This window comes from Ctenopharyngodon idella, chromosome 18, assembly GCF_019924925.1.
Source record: "Ctenopharyngodon idella isolate HZGC_01 chromosome 18, HZGC01, whole genome shotgun sequence".
NCBI classification, from domain to species: domain Eukaryota; kingdom Metazoa; phylum Chordata; class Actinopteri; order Cypriniformes; family Xenocyprididae; genus Ctenopharyngodon; species Ctenopharyngodon idella.
The window spans coordinates 2,016,235-2,033,688 of NC_067237.1; the positions used below are offsets into that span (position 1 = coordinate 2,016,235).

The window sequence follows — 17,454 nt, forward strand, 5'->3', positions numbered from 1 at the left end:
CTTTGGATATCATATCTTTGTTTTTTTATTATTATTAAAGGTGTAATATGTAATATTTTTGCAGTAAAATATCCAAAAACCACTAGGCCAGTGTTATATATTTTGTTTACTTGAGTACTTACAATATCCCAAATGTTTCCAACTGTTTGTAAATCGTGAGAAAATTGCAATTTTAACCAAGGTTCCGGGACGTGTGAGGAGTCGCCTGTCAATTGCGTCATACCCGCGTTAACCCTCGGTCTGCCTCGGTTTCCGGTTTTATTTTGTAGAAACCATGGAAACACCAAAGACGCTTTAATATATTACATGTTTTAATAGACAAGGGAACAACTGTTTTGATATATGTATAGACAGAAAACGAATTGTTGTTATATAGCTCAACACGTTTAGTCTTATTGTTTAAATCAAATTTTCTTGATTTTTTACCATGCTTTACCATGCCTCAGAGAAAAACACTAACATAGCATAATCAGATGCAGCTTTATTTTTAGTAACAGTAATACAGAATTTTCTCCATCATACAATACGTTTTAAAATGAATTGCATGGCATTTATCAACACAAGCCATCCAGTATTTAATAAGATATTCTAAAATCGATCTATCTTACTGCAGTGTCTCAAACAAGTGTCTCATAGCAGCCACCGAGCGAACGCACAGAGTAACGTTATAACATCATTTTCAACACACTCAAATGTATCTACTATGATAAACACAGCTGTGTTACCTCATACTCATGACCGGAAAAGCAGAAGCGGCGCCGGTGACTGTGGCATAATAAAAGTTCCGCTGCTCGTGAGGTGTGTGTTGTGCAATCACTCCAGCGACCTCGTTCAGCTCCCACAACACTCGGCCCTGCACTGCTTCATACTACAGTAACGTTAATAATCTCATCCACGAACATGATTTCTTCCCGAGTCCTATCCCTATTCTTTTGCACCATCCGTTGAGGTGAAGACCACATGTCCCAAGATTCCGCACTCAAACTTGGCGTCATCAAGCTACGCCTTTGTTTTGAATAGGCCTCTATTGACCTCTAGCGGACAAATTTTTTTACATATTGTACCTTTAAGGCCTTTGGACAAAAAAAAAAAATAAATAAATAAATGGCCCGTCACGTCATTGACCAAAACTCACTACTGCGAGTTATGAAGTCAGAATTGTGAGATATAAACTCACAATTGCGTTATAATGTCCAAATGTGAGGGGAAAAAGAATTTCTCAGAATTGTGAGTTTAAATCTCGCAATTCTGAGAAAAAAAAAAGTCAGAATTGTGTGATAAAAAGTTGCAATTACCTTTTTAATTTTTTTTATTTAGCAGCAGAAACAAGATTCCATAGATTAGCCTGTTAGATGCCCTGAAATGTCAAAACATTATACGAATAACACAACACCACCAATAAATCTAGATAAAAGTATAAAACTATGGGAGCAAAACCAAGCAAAAAAAAAAAAGTTTATTAAGAGGCTAAAGCTCCAGAGCTTTCTAAACTTGACCAAAGCATTCTTGCAATAAATATCATTCAATAAATGAATGATTTTTTTATCCCCGTCAGATATGCACAAGGGGCCCGGAGCTGTGCTGTAGCTCTCAGAGACACCACGGGTCAGTAACATCTGAGCGATATGCTCCAAAATAGATCTTCACACCACCTCATGCCAGCGGACCTCAAAGTCATTCACACAGCAGTGCCACGGTCATGGGGGCCGGTGTGTGGGTTAAGAGAGAGAAAAACACACCCACGCCAGCCATGCCCTTTCCCTGTAGCCAAGACACATCAAAAAGGTCCTGAATGAAAGTGTTAAAAAGTGTAAAATCTCCCAAAGAACAAGACTAGATTCAAAAGCTAATATCTTTAGCTATTAGGGACGTCAATTTACACAAATTCCCATGATTGATTGTTGTTTAAATTAACAATCAATTAATTGATTAATCGTTAGCCTTAATACTGCAATATGCGTCTACTGCAGTGGCTTATAGACCATATGTTCCAGAGAAACAAGCGCGCCACCATCTTTATAATATTGTCTTTGAACTTCCATTTCTCGCGGTAGCTCTGTATATTTCTATGGCATCACTGTCAAAGAATATTTAGCTGGTGAAGTGGATTTACTTGTTGTAGAGTTAATGAAAGTTATCGTATAATGTTTAAAGCAGATGTCTTAACAAATGTCAGTAGAACGGGAAGATTTTAAAACGAGCAGTTCATTCATAAATATGTAAGATCGCTGTGGAAATACAAACCGGAAGACAAAAGACAACGAGCGCGGCACTGAAAAGGGGCGGGGCTACATAAGGTCTATAGCCAACAGCATGACAGGGTGCTCAAAATGCCATGTTCCTCACCAAATGAATGAGAAGGGTTTTTAGTAAAAAGTAAAGGTTAGTATGATTGTAAAATTATTGTCGATTGTTGACGTGATTGCTCATTTAACTAAATTACTTATTTAATCATCAGATTTAACGACTTATACAACATGTCACCAACACCGCCTCAGATACATGGTATCAACACTGTCCTCTGCATTGGGTTACCAGCATCAAGTCCAAGCCTATTCATTTCCACCCCCAATGTAATACCAAATTTAGCATTTTAATCAACAACTACGAAACGAAAAAATGCTGACAGCCAATCAGAATCCATTCTAATTTAAGGGCTAGCTCATTTAAAATGGCAGACAACATTGCGGAGAAAAATCCACCACTGTTTGACAAGTCAATCCCCCTTTTCAAGGATATTTGAAAGAAAATGGATATATGGAAAACAATCGGTCATACCCTTGGAATAAACAGTAAGAGAAGTGTAATTAATGGAGATGAGATCATTATGCCAGGCTAGCAAACAGTGTCTTCGACAACATTGTCTTGCTTTCTTTGAAGTTGCAGTGAATTTTTATTCCACTATATTGACTTTGTCAGCTAAATTCCCTGTTAGATTAGATCGATTACACTAGCTATTCACTCGAAACATAGCATGCTGAGGACACCTGCTGGTTAAAGCTGTGTAAATGCAACAAGAACAGCAAAAACATGTTGTACACACTTTGAAACTGCAGCACGTGAACTTAGAATAAACAGACCGTTATTGTTCGTTATTGTTGTTGGTGTGGACACAAATATAGTTATCTTTATACTTATCATTCTTGGCGTGAACGAGCCTTTACTGATACTTTCAAGACTATCACCAATCATTTCTGCAATTTTGACAAAACCTCATCTATGTTAGGCATATATATATAAAATTACAAAAGATTTCCATGTTAAACAGTTTCCACAAAAAATAAATAAATAAGCAGCACGAGAGAAACAGTAACAATTATTTTAAATATATTTTATTAATATTATAGTATTTTAGATCAAGTAAATGCAGCCTTGGTGAAAATAAAAGACAAAAACATAATTTTGAACGGTCGAGAACAAATAAAATTTCTTTTTATCAGAAATTTTTATTCTATTTATTATTATAAATATCCTTTATTTTTAAAATGTTGCTAAGTCATCGTAAACACAACCAAGTAAAAGAGAACAAACAGCTTGCTTTCAGATCCACTGGCTCTCTCATGAAGTCATTGATAGGAGACACACAAACACTGCAGTGTTTCCCTGAGACCAAAACTCTGGGTCAGAGGAAAGGGTGTAGGAAACCAAGCTACAAAAGTGGGAAGTTCAACCTCAAAATATAAGGAAATTATAGAATGTACAGTACAGTCAGGTGACTTAAAGTACTTCCTCATACCTAAATAACAAAGAGAACAATGTGCAACTGTGAAATAAGACCTGCCAACATCTGTGATATAAAAGTCACCATTCTAAGATCAGCTTTACTGAGATCAGGGTTTACTCACATGAGTAATTAAACTAACTAGTTACTCAGTTACTCCACTGCAATTCACCCTAACAGCTTTAAGAACAATATTTGCAAGGACAGCCCTGCTGAAGTTCTCTGTGCCCTGCTCAAAATCACAATAGTGGCGGAGCAGGATTGGGATCGCTGGAACTCTCCAAGGACAACATTACTTGGAAATTAACCAGCAACCTTTGTGCTAGCTAATCAGATACATAAACATTACAGGCTATTACCACAAACAGCCTGGGATAACTGGATCTGGATGTACATAAATCAGTCTTTTCCAAGAAGAGGTTTATGTAATGAACACTAAGTAGACTGCTGACAACAAATTAGACAATGCTTTTTTTTATTTAGTAAACATTACTAATGATCTTTCAAACAATGTATAATGTACATGTAACACTTTGCAGCTAGGTTAAAGTTGTTAAACTAAGTTAATGCATTGCGTATAATGTAGCAATTTGCGATATGAACATTTTGGCCGATACTGATAACTCTTTATATTTGAAAGCCGATAACCGATATATTGGCCGATAAATCTAAATAAAAATTTTATATAATTTTTGAGAGCCTTATTACAAAAACAAAAGTCTCACCATTAAAAGCCATGTCCCAAACACACAATTATAATGTTCTCAATCATTATATGAAGTTTTATTTAACAAAATTCGGGAGGCGCACGTTCAGGTAATCAACCAATCAGTGCAAGAGGAAGCCGGTTTATCAAAACGTCTCTCACCTCTATCCCGCGACAAGTTTCACAGCATCCCTCCACCACCCCATCACTTCACTCTTGGCTGGTTTCTATCCCAGTTAAGGAAGGGGAGAACTGTGGGTTCAGGCCAAATTTCGAGCTCGGAGCCCTCCCCCGGACAGCACGCCAAATACACATAAATTACTATATGAATTACTTTGATTTCATGTACGTGTAAACTCGTGAAAATATTATGTAGCCTATGTGACAGACTTGCGCTGTACGTTGCACAGTATTTTTCTTTTTGAAGTGATTTCAATCATATTTCAAGCAATTCAAAACCACAAAGTGCGCATCTGAAGTGTCACAGCTGAAGAAAATAATCCATTATATATCAGCTTTAATATATCGGACAAATTTTCTTATTGGGCCGATAACGATAACATGAAAATATATCAGCCGATACCGACATGGTGGCCGATATATCGTGCATCTCAAGTATCATGAACTAACAACAAACCATTTTTACAGCATTTATCAATGTTGGTTAACGTGAATTAATACTATTTTTCATGTTTGTTTCATAATAAAATAAGGTTTGTTTAAAAAACCTCAAGTGTCAGTATATATAGATGAAATTAGCATTAACCAAGATTAATACTGTAAAAGTACTGCTCATGATGTTAGCACATATTATTGTTTTTGTAAATTGTTACAGATGTATTTTCAAATTGTTACAATATAAAGGTCCAGATTTTATACAGCCTATATTTATATTTGAATGTAATAAATTACAAATGTGTTCACAATTATATAATGTCTGTTATTAACAAATGAAGCTCAAGTTAAGTTTCGTTTGACAGACTTCTAAAGATGACTAAATTGAGTTTGAAGTAGATTGGAAACAACATCAAAACTAGGCTAAACTACATACAATAACAAATATTTTTAAAAATATGTCTAATTTTCCAACTGCCTTTATAAACCGACACTACTATGTAAACAAACAGCAGCTGTCAGACAAAACATTGCGTTTATTGTGTCTCGGCGGCTTTGTTGTTTCAATTGTTGAGTTTCCACAGACAAAAACAGCACACACAACACCTTGACCAGTGCGCAAAGGAGATTCCCTGCAGGGTAAACAGAGACACACCTCGAAACCTTTGGCCTAGAAAGCAAAGAACGAGGCTGTTATGTTTTTGCTGGCTCAAAAACATCAGACACACTGCAGCCAATCAAACAGAACAATGAACCGGTACTCTCTGTCTACAAGATGCTGATATCTCCGAATGTGCTTTACGAAACACCGTCTGCAAGAGTTAGAGAGCTCTCTCCATATCTGTGAGACAGCTGCCTGAGGCTCAGACGGATCGCAAAAGGTTGTTATGGAGCCGTTGAATGACCCTGGAGGACTTACGGATCAAATGTCACTTGGATCACAGAGTCTTTCAGGAAAAAGCCACCATTCTCGGAGCATAACAGGTAACAGAAGCCATGTTCAAAGCCTTGGCTTCAACTCAGCAGTCCGAGCACAATTACGCAAACCATTTAGAGTGGATCAACAACGCAAGCCGCAGGAGATGAGCTCTGGATTTGAGATCATGCAACTCAATATTTGAACTCAACAGCCCAAGAACAGTAACGCTACATTCACACTGTCTAAATCCCATTATTTGTGTATCCGATTGGAATTTGTTCTAAATGATTGACTGTCCGCACTGTGTGTTGCAACTGTTCCGACCTGATGTGTGTGTACTGTGGCGCTCTTTTGTTTTTATGAAAAAATTTGTTGGTTTCAATGGCAATGATGTTGTGTTGGTAGGTACATGGAGGGGTTTGCAATTAGGGATGCACCGATAGGAAAATTTTGGCCAATAACAATAACCGATATATTGGCCGATAAATCTAAATCCAATTTTTTATATACTTTTTGAGAGCCTGATTACAAAGACAAAAGTTTCACCATTAAAAGCCATGTCCCAAGCACACAATTATAATGTTCTCCTTATAATTTTATGTAGCCTATATGACAGACTGCACATTTTTGAAGTGATTTCAATCAAATTTTAAGCAATTCAAAACCATCATGGTGGACAGTGCACATCTGATGTGCCTCGGCTGAAGGAAATAATCCATTATTTATCGGCTTTAATATATCGGCCAAATTTTCCTTTTGGGCCGATAATGATAACATTAAAAATGAACATATATCGGCCACAACAACGCAAGCCGCAGGAGATGAGCTCTGGATTTGAGATGGAACTCAATATTTTTGAACTCAACAGCCTAAAAACTGCAACGCTACATTCACACTGTCCAAATCCGATTATTTGTGTATCCAAATGGAATCTGTTCTAAATGATTGACTGTCCAATCTGATGTGTGTGTACCGTGGCGCTCTTTTGTTTTTCTAAAAAAATATTTGTTGGTTTCAATGGCAATGATGTTGTGTTGGTAGGCCTACAACATGGAGGGGTTTGCAATTATGGATGCAACGATATGACAATTTTGGCCGATAACCGATATATTACCGATATTTGAAACCCGATAACCGATATATTGGCCTATAAATCTAAATCCAATTTTTTATATAATTTTTTAAAGCCTGATTACAAAGAAAAAAGTTTCACCATTAAAAGCCATGTCCACAATTATAATTTTTTTTCGTTTTTTTCTCTAATTTTATGTAGCCTATATGACAGACTTGTAACTGTATTTTCCTTTTCGAAGTGATTCCAATCATATTTCAAGCAATTCAAAACCATCATGGTGGACAGTGCGCATCTGACGCGTCTTAGCTGAAGGAAATAATCCATTATTTATCGGCTTTAATATATCAGCCAAATTTTCTTTTTGGGCCGATAACGATAACATTAAAAATGAACATATATCGGCCAATACCAATATGGTGGCCGATATTTCGTGCATCCATATTTGCAATGTTGTCTTACAATATGACAATGTGTAGCAGCGCCTCTGGACTACTAAGTCCAATGGATCTCGTGTTCTGCAGTACGGCCCATCTTGCTTTATTAGGCATGTGGACCAGGCCGACTAGCAGCGACAGGCTCGGATTTTTCTAGAAATGAGATTTCAAACCACATATGCCGTTCACACTTGCTCAGATTCCAATCAGATATGCACAAAAATGGGATTTGGACTGACAGTCTGAACGAGGCGTAAAGGTCCACTTACCGTGCCTCCAAGGGTCCTTCGGCTCGACCGCGCCAGAGACGATGTCGTCGTCTGATGGAAAGGTCACCCTCTTTGACCTGTGCTTATTCCCAACTCCCTCGCCCGGTGTGGTAGCCGTGGAGGCCGTCTCCGAGGGCACGTCGACGCTACGCTCCTCTGAAGGCGTCTGCGAATGCAGTTCTATGACAGTTTCTGATATTAGAGAGTTGTCGCGAATAGAGGCACTTTCCTCAGTTTGAGTCTGGGCTGGCTCGAACTCTAAAATGCCATTTTCATCCAGACTTAAATCCACACCGATATCCATCTCACTATCATCATCATAATCACCTGCTTCATTACCCCCATCTCCAGCAGAGCAGTTGGTCACTGGCGATTCCTCAAACTTGCTCAGGTCACCGGCAGAACCATTAACAGGGTCGGCTGACACCGCAATGGATCCATTGTTTTGACTATGCGGTGCTTTGAGCTCTGTGGAATCATCATCCTTCAAATGGATGTCTTTTAACCTGGCCAGGACAGCAGCGTCCCGTTCCCCTTGGTCTCCATCCATCAGCAGGAGGCCGTCACGAGGAAGGATTTCGTGTGATATAGTGTTATCAGACACATTGCACAAATCTATAGCATTGCACAAATCTAAAGCTTGATCCTCGCAATTCATTTTCTCATTTCCAGGGAGCTGGAGCACGCCACTGCCTGTCTCACACCAAAAACGATAGAAGTTCCCTTCAACCACCTACAATTCAGTTCAATCCTCTCAAGCTTAGGGAGAAAACGTTCAATATCTCCTTAGTGAGTGTATCACTAACTAAAAGTTCACATCATAGAAGTGCCTGTATTTATTTATGCACCTCGCTTCATTCATATGTCGCTGTGGTATTGATTTTTAAGGGTTGCATCAGGAAAATCACTGTGTTTTTTTAGTATTTATGTCCAATTAAGTGCTCCAATCAACGCTGTAGACACCTACAACATCTTTCAGTCAAATTGAATCAGTTTTAGCCGCATTAAAAGAGTCTCACATGCACATCGTGTTGACATTATCAGCAAACATTGTGTTATTAATGTCCCCGTCCACCATTAATACTGTAAATTTCTTCTCATCGCGTTGAAAAATAAGTTAAGCACTGACAGATGTATTTAAAGCAACTATAAACAAGCCGTGGGGTGATGAAGATTATGGTGATGATGATCAGGCTTTCTCCACTGGCCTGCTGTCCTACACCAAGACCATTAAAGTAGTAAAGCGGACTCCTTAAGCCAATAATCTAAATGTTTGACGCTCCAGTCGTGTCTTTAAGCTGTCAAGACGAGGAATCCTGCACTGTCACTTTCCGTGTCGCAGTGAACACGAATAAACACAGGCGTCACACTCCGGAGCGCGCTCTCATCCCCAAAAACCGCCACGAACGGACTCGTTTGCGCCGTGTAAACACTCTATTCCGGCCGCCTTGTATGAACGATGTTTTTCACATCGCCAAAGCGCACAGACAGCAGAAAAAGGGAGAAATATTAGCCCCGTTGTAGCTTCAGTCCGGACCGACTGTGCGCGTCTGTTGACTGTTCGGAGATACGTCATCACCCCGGTTGGAAACGCATCGGAGGTTTCAGCTGCCGCACTTTCAGCGCTTCAACTCGAGCGTTTGTTTATGAGGAAGTGCTCCCAATAAAATTACAGAGTTGCTGGTGTGTTTTGTTTCTTTGGCAGATTTTCATTCGCAGCAACAGCGTTTGTAATTTATTTAGATTAGCATTTATAATAAATGACTATAAAAATATCAACGAATCAGTTGACATTTGATCCTTTTCAAACAGCTGTCACGTTGGATGGTTTATGACGCGTGTTACAGAGAAAAAAATGTATATTTTTTTGAGAGAAAACAGAGAAAAACGTATATACATATGAATATATGTAAATGTAAAGAAGTATATATTGAGTAGATATTCAGGGTAAATAAAATATACATAGTAAAATGACACTTTTATGACACGTATTTTCATATTTTACAAATGACGTCGAAAAATTGCACAGGAATTGCAATTTATTTACAATGTTTTTCTCTGGCAATATTATTGGCGTTAATGGGACTGTGCAATACTTTATAAAAAATGTAAGGAAAAGAACACTTTACAATAAGGTTCATTAGTTAACTACATTAGTTAACATGAACTAATAATGAACTGCACTTATACAGCATTTGTTAATCTTTGTTAATGTTAATTTCAACATTTACTAATAGCTACATTATTAAAATCTTGTTAACATTAGTTAATGCACTGTGAACTAACATGAACAACTGTATTTTCATTAACTAACGTTAGCGAAGATTAGTAAATGTAACAAATGTATTGCTCATGGTTAGTTCATGTTAGTTAATGCATTAACTGATGTTTAACTAATGAACCTTATTGTGTAGTGTTACCAAAATAATCTATGTAGGCTAATTGTGGTATTATAATGTACAGTAGGCTAAAATCCTGAAATTGTAGTATTTATAAATACTGTTGACTCATTCTGCACTACACAGATTTTCATATAAAATCACATTCTTGCTACAATAAGTTTGCCCCTCCCCTAATGCCACCTGCAACAACAAGTCAAATCATGACTGCATCTGATAAGTGTAAAATGCTTCCTTCACAGGCAGTATGTAAGGAGTTATCTATGTGATCAACTCACTGTCTTTATCTAAATGTAACTTTTCTTGTGAGAAGGTCACCTGACTTTAACCTATACATGTTTACTGCATGGTATTCCCTGCTAAAATGATGTTTCTTGGGTGACATTATTATGTTTATGTTGAAAGTCTGACACAAAATGTGTAGCTCATGTAATACATTACCTGTTATTCTCTGTGTTTGTGTTATTGCTCTGCAAAATACTGTGATGTTTTAAGCAACTGGCCATGCTACAGTGATGGTAATACCATAGTACTGAACAAATGGCTACTGTTTTCATAAACCTTGATATTTATAAGAATAGCATGGTATTACCATGCTACATGTCCAATGTCTGTTCTCCCCACATCTTTTTAGTTTTCAGGGGTAGTTTATAGAATAGTTTTATAAATCCTTGCTCTCTTCAGTTGATAAAATATTGTCTCTTGTCCTTTTTTACTGTACAATGTTTCTGAGTCTTTAAAATAGATGGAAGGTACTTTAACACCCGAGTTTGTGTTGACTGTCGCATCTATTCACTGTAACATCACACCACTCAGTTCATTCATCTCACCACTAGAGGTCATCGACACCTCAATTCTAATTGGAATCCCAATCGAATTCTGATCTCTACATGCCCACAAAAATAACAACACTGATGCTAAATAAACGGTATCCAAAGTAGAAATAAGTTAATACTAAATTAATTACTAGCTAAATGTTTGTTTGTATAAATTTGTATATGAATGAAGCAATCATTCATTCATTCATTCATTCATTCGTGTGTGTGTGTTTGTTTATATATATATATATATATATATATATATATATATATATATATATATATTACGATTAATCGCATCCAAAATAAAAGCTGGTGTTTACATATTATATGTGTGTATTTATTATGTATATATAAATACACACACATGCATATCTATATTAATTAACAAAAGTATATTTATATGTAAAATATTTATATTTATATAAATTGTATTTTGTGTATTTATATATACATAATAAATATACATAGTACACGCATATATTATGTAAACCAACTTTTCTATTGGATGTGATTAATCGCAATAATTGTTTTAAATATATATATATATATATATATATATATATATATATATATATATATATATATATATATATATATATATATATATATATTTGACAGCATAATTAAGCTGGACAAGTGTTTCCAAAATTGATAATAACCGAGAATCAAAACAACATATTAGAATGATTTCTGAAGGATCATGTGACACTGAAGACTGGAGTAATGATGCTGAAAATTCAGCTTTGATCACAGGAATAAATTATATTATAACGTATATTAAAATAGAAAAACATTATTTTAAATTGTAATAATATTTTACAATATTACTGTTTTTTTTCTGTATTTTTGATCAAATAAATGCAGGCTTGATGAGCAGAAGAGACTTCTTTCAAAAACATTAAAAATAGTAATGCGGCCAAACTTTTGACCAGTACTATATATACAGTCAAACCAAAAATTATTCAGACACTAGATATAATTTTTGATATATTTTCACTAGTGGGTGCAGGACACTATAGTTCATTTATGTAAGTGAGGATAGCAAAATAAAGTAAACTGTGACATATTATACCCAAAAATTATTCATACAGTGGACTACAAGTAAAATAGATAAAAACTGGAACCAAAAATTATTCCGACACTTTGACCTGACCATGTTTTGCTTAAGTGTTATCTGACATAATTAAGATTAATATTTTTCTGACACAGTTTAACTCTGAGATCTTGTCGTATTTTATTACCATTTTTTAAACTATAGTGAATAAACTGTAATAATGAATGAAATGTTCAAGGTGTTCGAATACATTTTTGGTTTGACTGTATAAATATATATATATATATATATATATATATATATATGCCTTCATTCATTCATATATACTTGGATACACACACAAACCCACAAAAATCATAGTACTAGTTTGTGGTACAATTACTTATACCATAGTGGCCCTTTGTAGGCCCTTGGCTGCTTGTTCCCCATCCAGGGCCCATTCCCAGCCGAAACATCAACAAGCCTCAAACTCTTGGCACTGTTGTGTTCCTCCATTGCAATTCTGAAATTACAAACCAAACCATTTGTACACTCAGTTCTTCATAAAATGGCTCTAATTATTCAGGCCTGTCTAATGTGTGATTTGACCCTTCATCTGTGCAGAAGACAGAAACAATTACCAGAACACTTCAGCATCCCGGGACTCCAGCTGTAATGCAGTTAGCAGTGGTTTAATTTAGCGAGAGCGAGCGAAGACGAGAAACAGAGACCTCCCACAGGTGGCTGAAAGTAAATATTTTAACATCAAATGGGAGGCACTCGCTCAGCTTGTTTTTCGAAGTGATTTTTCTGGTTTCCTCTGCAGTTATTAATGGCTACTTGTGCCACTGCCAATTGCCCGGTTTGAGGAAAACCAACTGCATCCTCTGCACCTTTTCTTTAACCGACCGTGAAAAGAAACGGAGACCAAACGTGGGAAAAAGCGAAGACCGAAGTTTTGCGATGTGGCATAACCGCTCTCCGGTTCATCTCTGTCAGGTGTGGACATGCCTTATTTGACGCCGCAGGAAACCCCAGATCTGTTTGAACTTCCTGTCAGGTTGCCATAGCTGCACTTTTTAAGTCTCCCTCAGCATTTGATTTATTTTGCACATTGCGCAAATTGAAAACGGATCCAACAATGATCCTTGTCATAGGGGAGGCTGCCGTCTTCGTCAGGACATTACTCATGTGCTCTTCTCCAGAGATCCATTCACCTGACATCAGTTTAAGGATTTCTTGCGATTTATCTGCTGCGGGCATAAGAAAGCCATAGGTCTTGTGGAGGTTTTGGACTCCAAGAGTCAAAGTTCACAAAATGTGTTCAAATATCAAAAGGCGCTGATATATGCCGGGAGTATCGGGAACATTTGAAGTGTGTTTATCCCATCCGTCTTTTTGTGAACTGAAAACAGGACGCCATCACAGGAGACGATTCAATCTTAATGTTTGTGTTGGCTTTCTTGGAAGAGTGTGGTGGGTTTTGGGGTGTGGCTTGGAATGATTTCCGAGAGATCTACTCTTTCCACCTGTTTCTGTGCTCCATCTATTAGGTGTGGGAGACAGGTGCACGGGAACGGGAGCAGTTCACTCGGCTGTCGGGAGGCCCGGTCTCCCCCAGCCGGCTGTAAATCCACAAATGTGGCGAGTTGGAGGATTTTACTGTTACTCTATCTCAGGTCGTTTTCCCCCCCATGTGCTTTGCTTTATGGGGATGTCAGGCAGAAGCTGGGGGAGAAGCCATTGGGTCCCAGGGAAAGAATTCATCTTCTAAATACACCAAATTCGAGAGTTAATCGCTAATGCTTTTCACACACTTAGGGAGTGAGAATGAATGAGACTTCTGTCAATGAAGTGCTGAGAAACAATGTCTTTCTTAAAGGATTAGTTCACTTCAGAATTAAAATTTCCAGATAATTTACTCCACCCCCATGTCATCCAAGATGTTTATGTCTTTCTTTCTTCAGTCGAAAAGAAATTAAGCTTTCCTGCAGGATTTTTCTCCATATAGTGGACTTCACTGGGGTTCAACGGGTTGAAGGTCCAAATGTCAGTTTCAGTGCAGCTTCAAAGAGCTCTACATGATCCCAGACGAGGAATAAGGGTCTTATCTAGAAAAACCATGGCTCATTTTCTAAAAAAAATAAAAATGATAAACTTTTTAACAACAAATGTTCATCTGGCACTGCTCTGCGATGCGCCACACATTACGTAATCACGTTGGAAAGGTCACGTGATGTAGGTGAAAGTACCGATCCAGTGTTTACAAAGCGAACGTGCAAAGACTAAGACAAACGCCCTTTACAAAAAAGGTAAAACAACGATGTCAGACGAAAATGAGAAGTTTTTCACCCTACCGCGGTACCGCGTCACATGTGACTTTTCCGACGTGATTACGTAATGTGTGGCGCATCACAGAGCTAGTGCAAGATGAGCATTTGTGGTTAAAAAGTATATACATTTTTATTTTCTTTTTTAGAAAATGCCCGATCATTTCGCTATATAAGACCCATATTCCTCAGCTGGGATCGTGTAGAGCTCTTTGAAGCTGCAAAAGTACCAATATGTACCTTTGGTGGTTTCTTACTAGCCCAAGTCGAAACAAACCATTCGTTCCCAACAGTCTTGGGGAAAGTTACTTTTGAAAGTATGTACTTTTGCATTACTTTTTCTCACCTTGGCTGGGTTTGCTTGTTTTAAAAAGTTTTATTTTGCAAATGTAAAGGACCTTTCACACCAAAAGTGAAATGAATAAGCCTCAGGCTGAAGGAAATGCAAATTCAACCCTGTACAGTAGAGGGCGCAGTTCAAACAAACCTTTCAGCTGTGCTGACATTCTGGATGACAGAAGAATAGGACGCAGGAGAAGAAAACACTCGGAACACACCAAGCCGACAGTCGGTTGTCGGGCAGTTTTTGTTCGTCGGCCGACTAAGTTTTCTCAGTGTGTTCTGCACCGTCGGCTGAAGTTGGTCCTCGTCGGCTTTTTTACGGCCGATTCGACATGTTGAATCGGCGTCGGGCTCGACGGGCCATCTGATTATTCTGATTGGCTGTTCAGCTACTGCCACCTGCTGGTATGGAAAGGCATTTCATCTTACACAGGCGCAGAACGGACGTGCTACTTGGCTGTAGGCTGTCGACCGTCGGTTTGGCCCACTTTGGACTCAGACGCTGCCAACGTGAGCCAACCCTGCAGTCTGCTTTCGTCGCCACTAGTTCGTTGGCGTCGGCTTGGTGTGTTCCGGGCTTTACTTTAGCAATTTAAAAAAAATAAACACAAATGTGATGTTTAGCTAATCATTTTTGCCTGGATTGGATTGGTTGAATTGGATCATCGAAGGTCAGAATGAAAGACATTGGTTAATAAAGTGAGATTAAATACATAAAGTATATTAGTATTATTTAACATTTATGTTTGCATTTCTCTGTTTTTATTCATTTTGAGGAATACTGAATCTGTTTTGTGCAAATGAGATGAGTAAATTGCATGTTCACATTTAGTCTAAAACTGCAATAACTCATGTTCACACACAACACCTCTGCACTTACTCACGATTTCTCTCTACATGGGGACAGAAGAGCTGTCAATCAATACATGGGAAAACAAATTAACTTGCGTTACTTATTTGAAAAAGTAACTCATAGATTTTGTTGTAAATTTAATAGTAATGCATTACTTTACTAGTTACTTAAAAGTAATTTGATTATTATTGATTATTTATTATTATTATATTATTGATTATTCGAGTTACTTGTAATGTGCACTGTTCGTGGGACACTTTTTGTTTATAAAATATATGTTAAAATACATTTTGTACAAACAATCAGCTCAACTTCTCAACTTGAATACAAAATACCATTCAAAAGTTTGGGGTCAGTACATTTTGAATACTTTTATTCAGCAAGAATGCAGTGACACTAAAGAGATTTTAAAAAAAAAAATAAATTCTGTTCTTTTAAACTTTATATCCATCTAAGAATAAATTTAATTCAACTTCTTTCTTAAAGAACAGCTAAGCTACAGCTGCCTTCATCCAGTCTAACTACATTAAAAGTGTTTATGTTTGTTTGCCTCAGATTTATTATATATATATGGTTGCTAAGGCATTCTGAACGGATGTTGGTGTGTTTCTGTTTTAGGTGGTTGCTTGGTGGTTTCACCATAAAAACATATTCCCAAGTTGCTGGGATCCTAAAGTTCAATGTAAATCTGTGGGATTTTTTTTCTCTTGCATTAAATCAGGAAAAGTAATCTTGAAAAAGAATATAGTTTTCAAAAGTTTGTTTTCAGCCTCCCAAAACGCCGTTGTCATGTAAATAAATGGCCAAAATGCATAACAAGTTTTCCGTTTTTAGTTTAAAATGGTGTCGTGTAAACGGACCCTTAAAGTCTTTGCTTTCATAACCATTTGTCAGCAGTAACATTCAGATTCATTGCTGCATGACCCGACTGATAGCTTCAGTTGTCATGAAATCACCTCTTTGATAGTATATAAATGAGGTAGAGTAAGTTTGAATGGCTCATTTCTTCTCATTCTGATTAAGTCCACGTTTATTTCTGTTATATGCAGTTGAGTACAGTGTGTATTGGACTGCACACTTGGTCAGAGAAAGAGAGGGAGAAATATAAAGGTTAAGTTTCATGTTTTCCAATCCCAAAGGACACTCTTTATAAACAGGCAAACATTTTGGGCTTGTGTGTAATGAATGCATATACACGTGTATTTATACAGATGGTACATATTTAGAGAACTTCACATGAACACACACACGGGCTAAATGCAAAGTGTCAGTCTATAAATAAATTCTGAGGCTGAATTCCTGTGATTTGTTTTAGCATAAGGAGAAATATTCATAAACGCCTTCATAAGGGGTCAGTCATGGGGGGGGATTATTTATTTATTACATTATTTATTAATAAACAATGTCTTTTTAAAACAAAATGAATACTTTTATCCAGCAAGGATTGATTAAAGACATTTTTAATGAAACAAATGATTCTTTAAGAAACCTGAAAAAATGTATCATGGTTCCTACAGCACAACAGAATTCAAAACTGATCATAATCAAAAATTTTCTGGAGCAGAATATCCGCTATAAGAAGGATCATGTGACTATAACATTCAATAGAAAACGGTTTAACACTTTCACAATATTACTGTTTTTACTGTATTTTCACCCTGTAGTCAATAATTTTATCCCTTAAAATTCATCTTTGATCACCAAAATGACATATTTAAACTTTTTTTCCTGTGAAAAAGAATAAAATAGCTTGAATGTAACTCTAAACCCTTGCTTCATTTAGTATACGCTGATCTATGAATATGCTAATTAGCCCCGCCTCCACTCACTCGCACGAGCTCAGAGATCCACTCGGTCAACTTACCAAGGTAAACGCTGCACAATGGCATCGCTCTTTACAAAGTCGGACACATAACTGTAATTAATATGATTAGCCT

General features: G+C 37.1%; 1 protein-coding gene across 3 annotated transcripts in view; it reads right to left on the reverse strand.

Annotated features, from left to right (window-relative positions):
* Positions 1-10,841, reverse strand: part of ppp1r37 (protein phosphatase 1, regulatory subunit 37) — a 52,630-nt gene extending 41,789 nt beyond the window's left edge. Inside the window, exons 1-2 of one of the 3 annotated variants that reach the window (XM_051869464.1) lie at positions 8,067-10,840; positions 7,740-7,919 (exon numbers count right to left, since the gene is read on the reverse strand). In XM_051869464.1, the coding sequence (XP_051725424.1) occupies positions 7,740-7,919; positions 8,067-8,397 (511 nt within the window). In that variant the 5' untranslated portion in view covers positions 8,398-10,840. Of the gene's footprint in view, positions 1-7,739 lie in introns of all 3 variants that reach the window. The other 2 variants (XM_051869462.1, XM_051869463.1) reach the window with 2 other exon arrangements.
* Positions 10,842-17,454: the final 6,613 nt, after the last annotated feature.